The sequence below is a fragment of the Lissotriton vulgaris genome, chromosome 2_1 (genome assembly GCF_964263255.1).
Source record: "Lissotriton vulgaris chromosome 2_1, aLisVul1.2, whole genome shotgun sequence".
In the NCBI taxonomy this organism is placed as follows: domain Eukaryota; kingdom Metazoa; phylum Chordata; class Amphibia; order Caudata; family Salamandridae; genus Lissotriton; species Lissotriton vulgaris.
Genome location: NC_141687.1, coordinates 2,111,938,081 through 2,111,948,864, shown reverse-complemented (window position 1 = coordinate 2,111,948,864; position 10,784 = coordinate 2,111,938,081). Strand labels below are relative to the sequence as shown.

Below are 10,784 nucleotides of genomic sequence, written 5' to 3'. Positions count from 1 at the left end.
AAGACATTCCAAGTCCTTAATGAAATACATGTACATTTTAACCTACTGATATCATGAGAAAGAACAATGATCCACATGAAAAGGCCACCATGTGACATAGAAGAGGAAGATGGGCTGCACATAGCATTAAATAACAATGGTTTAAATAAACAGACACACTGAAATTTGCTATGATAAACACCTATGAGCACAGCACAAAAACAGATCGCAAAATAGTATATTCTTGAAATCAGAAGATCACATCCAAAATGTGTAATATTAAACTGTATGAAACCTCGGTTCAAACTTACACCATTTGGGCAGCTTCTGTAATTTACAGCATTGTTTATGTTATGGAACCGGGACTCTTCAGTTCCTCCCTGTAGTATCGTTCAAAAAGTTCCTGGATTGACTCTCTCTCTATTCAAGTCTTACCAGGCCATGAATAAATGGCTTGCTTTCTGGTTCACTGGGAATGCCATTACAGAGTGACCAACTTGGCCCCACTGGTCCCATCAACACTTTACCACTTTGCCAGGCCCGCGCACCACACATTGTTGTCATGGTTTTTCACTGAGATTTGTGTCATCTCACTGGCTCATTCCAGTTGGAATGACTGGACGAGTTGCACACGAAGTGCGATGTTACCACTGGGCTTGGTGGTGCGTTGGCAAGTAGTGGTGGCCACCACCCCACCATCAGCCCAATGTGGTCTCCTCCTGTAAGGTCCACTCAGCATCAACCCTGTCTGAGTAGGCTAAGCCCTGCATGGGTGTATTCTTTTGTGCATAGTAGCAGCACAGCATTCAAAACTCTATGCTAAAATGAAAGCACCTCTTCACACACCCGAAGACCCAACAAAAGAACTTGTCTGAGTTGTGTGCAGAGCACTGAAAGGTTTGCATGGTGTATATGCAAGCGGTGGGCAGTGCAAGTGGTGTTAGTTGGCGACACCAGTGATAGTTGACAGACACAATCATATTTGAGATATGGATTTTTTCTCTAAGCACGGGGGAGATGTAATGTGAGGACTCTAGGACCATGTAGGATAGAGACATCCCAGGTCCACAGACAGGACACTAGACTACTCTTCATGCCTCAGGCACTGGACAGGTAGTGCAGGGAAGAGCAGCGCATTCCATGGCAGGATAACGCAGGGACTGCATGGGTGAACCAAAAGTGGAGGATCAAATACAACAGAGGGAAAATCTAATACCATCTGAGTCATTATAATGACTTTGTAGGGTGTCCTCTGCTCCTTCTACACCCAGACATTACAGGAGCCATAGAAGAGTTTTGAGTGCTGGCACTGTCTCTGGACTTACCTTCACAGTTTGCACACAGAGAATTCCAAAAATGTATTAAATAAATCTAAAAAGAAGACCATGGTTTTCAGAAATAGAGTAATTCCTAGATTTAAGATTACAATCTTAGACAGTACCAAGACTAATTTAGTTGTTCCCATTGGCACACAGTGTACGCTTACAGAGGTACCATTAAGAAGATGCCAAAATACCGCTTTATTCTTCATTTATGTCCAATTACATCATTATTATTTTGACTTAGTGTGATTGAACTTGGGGGCATATTATCAAGGGGGTTTATCTCCGCTTTTTTGGCTGTAAAAGCCAAGAAAGCGGAGATAAAATTATCTCCCTATTACCTAGCTGTCGCTAACACCAGTTAGCGACAGCTAGTAGGAGATAGCGACCATCTTGGGCCCCGCTTTGCATGTCAGTGATATTTATCACTAATGACATGCAAAGTGGGCGTGCCAAGATGTTAGCAACTGGAAACAGTCACTGACATCGCTATCTCCTATTACCAACTTTTGAAGATATTCGCGCTAAGCGCGAATATCTCCAAAAGCTAACACCTGCCCTGAGCAGTTCTTAGCCATGTTATCCAATGGGAGGTGGATAACATGGCTAAGAGCAGTTGCTCGGTAATGCATGAATATCGCTGACTTTTCAGCGATATTAATGCATTTCGGCCGATTTTTATAGCTTAGGAGATAAACCTTGATAATATCAAGGCTTCTAAGCGCCAGGACGCTCCTTTGCTGGAGCAGCTGTGCGCAAAATAAATACCTATAACATAACATAACATAAGCGATAAAAATCGTTGCTACACAGCGATAAAATTATTGCCGCTAAGCCAACCTAGCGATAATTATCGCTAGTTGTTGGTAATATGCCCCTTAGTGTGTATAATGTACGGTGCTTCTAGCACACTTCAGAACAACAGATATATCTCTATCTACGCGTAGAAACTGTTGGAGCATGAGCTGAGTTTGAACAAGAGCTCTGATATGGCACTGGTTGCTACAACAGTAACCGTCTGCACTTGAATTTCATTAATTAATTCCCTAGAGGCTTTAAATCCACATGCATAGCACACTGGGTTGACACAAATTCTTTTTTCTGCAACTTAATTAGTGCTTGCCTCATTAAACAAGTTCATGAAAAACCACTAGTTGCAGCAGCACTTCAGACACACAACACAATGTGAGAGCCTACATTAAAAACGTTTTAGGCTGGCAGTTTGTGGTATACTATCAACTGCTGGTGGGTAGTGGACATTAGGCAATTATAATACTTTTAAAAATGTAATTTTATTTAATGTATTTAACCCCTTCGCTGCTGATTACAAGCTCAGCTCGTCATCAGCCACTGTGGTCGTGTGCGGATGACGAGCTGAGCTCGTCATGTAACGCGGCTTTTTAAAAATTGCCGCACACAGCGGGAAAAGCCGCCGCAGCGATGCGGTTAAATAGTTAACTCAAAATTAACAGTGCTGTCACATTTCTTATTTTGTTCTACATTTAAAATAAATATGTAAAATTAACGTACATTAATATTTAACATAAAAAAAATTGACTATTCTTTTCAAAGTTTGATGCACTTTTTAAAATGTTCCCTATACTTTACCATATGGAGATCTCAGTCTCAGTGGTGGACAACCGAAGAACTCTGCCTTTGCATAAAATGTTTACTAGTAGTAACCTTAACTTGATAAACCTGGTTCCACCCCTTATACCAGATAGAGCGGACATGCACGTCTACACCTTAAAGTAAATTTCCGCTCAGAAATAATGAGAGGCCAAAAGTAGTAAATTTATTACGAAATGTAAGAGTAAATTTACTCACATGTAAATTCACCTTTGTGAATAGGTCCCATAGCCTCCATACAGGGTATCATTTAAGCCAATCTTGATTCAGTTCAGTAAGAAACAACTGAATGTTCATCCTAATTAGTGTCCATAACTTGAAACAGAAAAGAGTGGAACCTGTTTCAGATGTACACTGACTAATTCAACACCTTGTTTAGTAACAGCCCCCACAAGGGTGTACATTTCCACAAGCAAAGTGGAGGTTATGTTGGACAAGACCTAAAATACACCTATTTATTGATTAAGTAATATCCAGCATACAACTTTAGAAAAAATATGAGAGATCTTCTTCCAATATACGAGAACCATGGAAGAGGGAGATAGGATACAGCTGCATGCAGCACATGTATTACTGTCAGTGTTTGCTCAATGTCTGAATTGCGACTCAGTCAGGTATTTGCAGTGTCATATGTATCAATCCAGAGCAACACAAAGGAGCAATTTCCAAAGATTTGTAGAAATCCTGCAACATAAATATTCCTTTGTCAGAGTGTTTTTCTGAAAATGCTTCTGCATGGATTCAAATAGAGAGACAGAGGCTGGAAGGGATAGTAAAGCACACTAACTACAATGGAGGTAGAAAGATGCGCTTGATCACGGGACTGCTGTCTGCTCCCAGGATGTCCACCACTGTCACTCACCACTGTCACTCAAGGACTGCTTACACAAAGGATTTTTCAAGCTCCAAATATCGTTTACATCATGAATTTCAATGAATTCTGGCAGTGACAGTGACTCTTATGCACCTAATTTCTGAAGATCAGGAGATTGTGGGGGTCAAGTTGTCAAACCAGATCACCATTGAGTCTTACTTGCACTGTTATTATTACCGTCAATAACATGTAAGATTCATCACAGATCTTGCAATAATTTTTCATAAGAATCATCTTTCTGTCATTTTTTTATATTTGAATAATGATACACCATTCTGGGAGGGCAGTGCTCTACATATGATCAGGATAACTGTACGGATTTTATGCAGGAGGAATAATCGTGCCCAAAGAATAATTTGGTATTGTATGAATAACTTCTATGTTCAGTCTCATGCATTTCTCAAACCTTTCTTGGTTCCATTCCTATAATCAGACATTGCATTTTCTGAGACAGAAATGCTATCACTTGCTTGCTTCTTTGACACGTTTTAGTTTATTGGAGGGTCTGGGTTTACCTGAGTAATCCCAACTAGCTGGGTTGTGGATTCCCATTGTTCTTTTACAATACGCCTGAGGTCTTAATTGATTCCTATCTCATGATCAATCTGCCTAGCATGATGGATCGGCTGCATAACTATATTTGTTTACAGATACCATTTGTCGTTTGATATATTTATTTACAGATACCAAAAGTTCTCTATGGACGAGGCAAGCAAATTCATACAGTTCCAAACCATTTTCTTTTCCCCTTGCATCCTCTTTCACACCTTTGATTATTCACAATCCTCTCAGTAAAGAAGGAAGTAGCAATTCAGTACTATGTGCAGTATATCGTGGGAGACACAAAGCAGCCACCCTGGCAACAGTATGTCATGCATTGTTGACTAAAACATGATATCTGTGAATCATATTTTATGCAGTTTTTCAGTTAATGAATGACTCTACCTCAACAATCCATTCCATAACTATCATCACATTTCTCAAAAAAGTCCAACATAGAATATCTATTCAGCTGACTGCAATGAGGCTTACTGAAGTTCACCATTCCTCCTCCTTACACTTTGATTTTTGGTCAAGTAACCACTTTGTAATTAAGGCTAACATCCATGAAAGCATGAATAGAAATGTGTCTTTTTCATGTATGATTTTAATTTGACTGTGACCATAACTGATCATTGTATTTGCCTGAACTCCAGCTTGTTCAGATATTTTATGAATTATTTTTGAGTGGTCTTAACGTTTCTGCTGACTAAGGTTAATATTTTATGTTTATTAGGGCAATTTGACCAGCCCTCTATCAACCTTAAGATTCAAGAGCTTCTTTTCATAACTCACACGTTGTGTCATAATGGCATGGACAATTTGGCCCATTTACAGCCAATGCTGTACCTTTTCAACCATTGTTAGGAGAATACAAGGTATTAGGAAGGCCCGCTTTTGAGAGAATTATGCCATATGGACTACACTCGTGGGGTAATAGCGACTGACAAGTGTGATATTATTAATCCATTACATTCTTCAAATTTAGATAGGGCTGTCTGAGGATAGTGTTAAGGTAGTTGACTGCTTTGAGTATACTTTTTCAACTCATCTTCAAGGCTTTCTATCTCTTCTTGAGCCCCCTACATGCTTTTTGAATATTTATCTATCCTGCTTGGAGGTTGGTTGACTGTCTGAGTATGCCTACCATAAAAGTGATGTCCCCCTTGTGTTTTCCTGATCATTTTAGAAGAGGAAGAATAATTCAAAGAATTTTTAAAGAAAAAACCACATGTAAAACGAATTTTCTATATGAACATATGTGCAGTTTTTGTGCTTTAAGGGTTCATTTCTTTCTTGTGTTTTTCAGAATTAAACTTTAAAATAATGTCATATTCATCTATGTTCTCTTCAAAAGAGAACTAGATTTTATTTGTTCTGTCCAAAGATAGCTTTTGCTTTCTGTGAACCATACAATAGCCAGCACCTGCCCCACACCGGAGTTAGCATATAGAAACTAACAAAGAAATGTTACGGTGTGGGGGCATGTGCAACTCAATTATGGATTCTCAGGTATTCTAATGGGAGACTATATTTATGTACATCTAACTGATTTCACTGAACAATGCGTGTGCATGAGAGAGATTGAGCTTGTCCATCTCACTGACAGAAGCCTGGGTATGCTAGTGAAGAAAATGAGCATTGCACTTGGGTCACATTTTTGCACCTCATTGAGAGAATATTCTGCCTTTCCTCTAACTGGAGCTTGTACTGTAAGACATATGGGTCTCTGACTGAGAGAAAACACAATTTGAGGGTAGCTTGTACTTCTCACTAATGGAAGCAAGGATTTTTTGGGGGAGTACACTATCTGCCTCCCTTGGGGAAACCTGCATTTGTCATTGAGTGAGGCTGGTGTATATGTTGATGGAACCTCAGTATATACAATTGCACACCTCAACTTGAGAGCCCCAGGTTCACTTTCACAAGAAGGGGCACTCACTAGACATACAATCAGAACAGCAAACAGGTATTGGTCCTTTTATAAGACGTAACTAATGTTAGGATGTATGATTAAAAATGATTGACAGTCTCAGCAACATTGACAGTTCCCCCTTAGCATTCCATGCCCAACATTTTTATTCAATACTGATATTCACAACTTTGGTGTCAACCGAATGTGTAATTATTGAGCTTTGTTTGGTAAGAAACTGAATAGGATTGTATTATAGGAGAAAGAGTCAATTCTACTTTATGCAAAATGCAGTCTTTAACCTTGAACCTTGCTGAAATCTCTTTCAAAACATCAATTTTACAGCTTTGGAAATGAACAGAGGGGTAACTTCTAGGCAGGGAGGAGAAAACCGAAGGTGGGAAGACATTTGAGAAAAGTATTGGCAAAACGTTTGTGCAGGTGCAGTATATAGTTGTCACTTTCGTGCTGTTAATGGGCCTTACTCTAAATAAAAAATAATTAATTGAGAATAAATTATGATTTTAAAATTAATATGTATACAACTTTAAAATGAATATTTCTATTAGCTATTATATTTTAAGTTGCCTGCTTAGGTAAAAAATAAATGCAATTCATTTATTAAGCCAGTGCGTTTTAATTAAAATAGAAATGCAAGTTGTGAAAACACCACACATTATATTTTCCTAAAGGTCAAGACCAAGTCAATATGATAACACATCTCATAAAAGAGTACAGACCTTTAATACTTAAAGGGACAAAAATGAATAACAATTAAGGATCTCATGAAAGTACATTATTGGCTTATTGAAAACCAGTCCTATTGCTGAAAAAAATATATAAATATATAATTTGGCTAGCACATCTATAATTATGCAATTCAAATACACGAGACAATGATAATTTAATGTTCAAATATTAAAATAGCAAATGTCGCTCTTTCATCATCACACAGTCAGTATCACTGACAGAGAATAATAGATTTCTTAATACTGTCTAAAAAGATGGAATTATACACAGAATATAAACTAGTAAAAAGTGTTGTCTCTACACAGAATAATTTTAGATGACACTGTAAGGCTGCTAATGGTTTACCTCGCTTTATGAAAGTGACAGTCTGGATAACTGCCACAAATAAGGGACAGGTATGGATCATTAATTTCTGATCAGTCCAAATTGTGCTATTATTATTATTCTGTATTTTTGTTAATAAAAAAAGTGTGGTGAAGCCACTTCTTTAAAAAGGAAGAGAGTGTTTTGGTATTAATTATTTCTCTATCTTAAAAGATTGTATTCAGATTGTATTTTTTATATTTGGTAAACAGGCCATTCTGAAGATCATATTACATTTCCAAATTTAACTTAGAGATATAGCGAGATATAGCAATATCTAGGCAGATTTCTTTTGAATTAAAAAAACAAATGTCACACAATAGTGGAAGTAATTAATTAAAAGAAATCAACTGCTTCTTGTTATCCCTTTTTTAATTGGCTGTTTGCTTATTTTCTTACTTAAATATTGAAATTAGTATTTCCAGTGAACATGTATTGAAATGTGATCCTTGAGACTTTAGAAGTTATGAATTTAGAAAACTAGAAATAATGAGGCTCTCTGTACTATAATTCAAGTGCACATAGAGTAATATGCCTCGGTCTATGAAGATATAGCGACACCATGTGTCTTGTACAGGGAAAGTAAAAGAAAAGGAAACCTTTTACTTTGCACCTTTGCTGCTGCCACAGATTTATAGACTGTGCTTCCAGTGACGCCACTTTCGGGTTCAATGGTTCATGGCAGTTCACAACTTGAAACTAAGGAAATGCTGACACAGGATAAAAATATTTTAAAGATGTTAGACATTTTTTACTGAAAAATCTAGTAGAAGTTTCAACAATTATATTAAGAAACTACATGCATTGTTTAAGTGCATGCTGCCAGTCAGATAATGAACATATACAAAAAAAGTTAGTCTATTAATACTGAGAAGCTAAAGCCATCAATAGTGCATGTCTAAGGATGTGTGTTTTTAGTGGCTGTCAAATCACAATATGAAAAATTCTTTCTTTAATGCCCCATGCATTAATAAGATAAAAAGTGGCTAATTTATATATGTTAATGTATTGTAAAGTGGTATTGATGTTAGAGGGTGAGGCAAAAGAACATTGCAAGCAACATAGACCCGCAAACTATTAAGAAAAGAATCATGCTGTTAGTATGTATTGAAAATGGAAATGCAAGCAACTTACCAGCTCCTTTCTTTTCATACATTCCATTAAGACAACAAACAGCTGGTGTGCCTGGGTCCGGCTGTAGTTAAAGGTTTTCTGAACAGTAACAAGAAGCTGATCTCTTAGGGATTCACTTATTATCCTAAACACATAAATGTGACAAAGATAAAAACATATCATCAACAATGACCAATCTATATACTATTCACTAATATTTTTCTACCTTCCAGTGTGGGTCTTTGTAATATCAAATCATATCGCCCATGGTATTTTTCCTTATTCCTCCCAGCCAATCAATACATGCAACCACCACATACCAGACCAGGTTGACAACATTGCCGCATTGCCGATCAATCCCACAAAGTAGATAGTGTACATTTACAATTATATCCTTAAACATGTAATCTGCCTTTTTATCTTTCAGGGTTTGACAAAATCTTCATGTGCTCTATTCACACATTTTTCTATGAACTACTGTTACAATCTAAAAAAAGTAAGACAATCATTTGTAACATAATGTAAAGCCAGACATTGTTTTTTTCATTGCTTTACTTAAAAGCACACTGACTGACTGAAGCCTACATTAGGTTATGAATTGTCCCCACAGTATACAATAATATACAGATATTATGTGTCTTGTGTACATATTCCAAATCTGTAAACATTTCTTTTGTGTTCCCTTATAGTCATACATCTCAAGGTTCATATTCCGTTGACAATGACAATCAATGCATACAACCACCACATACCAGACCAGGTTGACAACATTGCCGCATTGCCTTAGATCAATCCCACAAAGGAGATAGTGTACATTTACAATTATATCCTTAAACATGTAACCTCCCTTTCTATCTTTCAGGGTTTGACAAAATCTTTATGTGCTCTATTCGCACATTTTTCTATGAACTACTGTTACAATCTCAAAAAAGTCAGACAATCTTTTGTAACATAATGTAAAGCCAGACATTGTTCTTTTCATTGCCTTACTTAAAAGCACACTGACTGACTGAAGCGTACATTAGGTTATGAATTGTCCCCAGAGAATACAATAATATACAGATATCATGTGTCTCCTGTCTCGTGTACATATTCCAAATCTGTAAACATTTCCATTGTGTTCCCTTAGAGTCATACATCTCAAGGTTTATATTCTGTTACAGAAACCTTACCCTGCATCTTCAGAATACTTGTGTGCAAAGGACAAAATGTCCGATGCTCGTCCACTTCCATCACACACAACCACAGGGATGGGTGGTTCTTCTCGCAGGCACTCTAGGACAATAGAGATCACATTCGGCCCCCCTTCAACAATGAGGGCAACTACAGGCACACCCTGCCCCAATCCTAGGAAAGAGAGAAGGTTGAACATTGCAATCAAATGATAGCTGAAGGTAACATGTAACAGATACATTTCATTTAAAAAAGTGAATGAAGGCTTGTATAAAATATTTTAAATCACATACAACAAAATCATATTTGTAGAATTTGGAAGTCAAGTAGGAGGTCAAACTAAAGTTATAGATTACATATCCTCTACTCTACGGCAAGAAAATAATCATTATTTCAAAATAAAAGTAGTGCAACACAATTTGGGCTCTGAATTTTGGACATATGCTCTTTTTTAATCGGCCTATCTGAATGCAAAATATATATCAAACTCTAATACATATATCAACAATATACTTGATTGCTACAAGATGCCAAATACAATACTTAAAAACTTATACACTCAATAATCTTTTCACAGATAGTATAAGAATGTAACTTTCATTTGATTGTACCTCTCCAATGATTGTATCATTAAAATCTAGGTTGATCATGAAAACATATTGCTGGATAATTATACATAAGTTGATATTCAATTTAGTTTCTAGTAAAAAGATGTTGAAATGCCTATAAGGTACCATCACATTTGTGGAGTACAGGAACATTTCCTAAATTATCATAATCCTACAACAGAAAGCTACATTTTCTAAATGTTTTGATGTCAGCTGACATGTAATCTACTTTGCAGCTGGCATTAACGATCATTAAAGCACACACTGGACCTGTTAAACTCAATTTGATGTATCTATGTATTACACCGGGCATACATCTTGTTGATCTGTCTCTATTCATGTAATACAAATAATCAAGTCCATGCTCAGTAACCAACAAAACCCCAAAGGAGAGTTTTGCATTCAGGTAAAGCTATTGAATGAGTAGACACTTTACAGATAAATATAAAAGAAGAGCATACATAAACTGATAAAAAAAGAAGGGTGAAATGTTGTACAGCTGACAGATATTGGGTTGAGGT

General features: G+C 36.9%; 1 protein-coding gene across 1 annotated transcript in view; it reads right to left on the bottom strand.

The window, feature by feature from the left end:
* Positions 1-9,650: 9,650 nt before the first annotated feature.
* LOC147733784 (transient receptor potential cation channel subfamily M member 1-like) overlaps positions 9,651-10,784 on the bottom strand; it is a 36,058-nt gene continuing 34,924 nt past the window's right edge. Inside the window, exon 8 of the mRNA XM_086957468.1 lies at positions 9,651-9,829. Within this exon, the coding sequence (XP_086813594.1) occupies positions 9,651-9,829 (179 nt within the window). The remainder of the gene's footprint in view (positions 9,830-10,784) is intronic.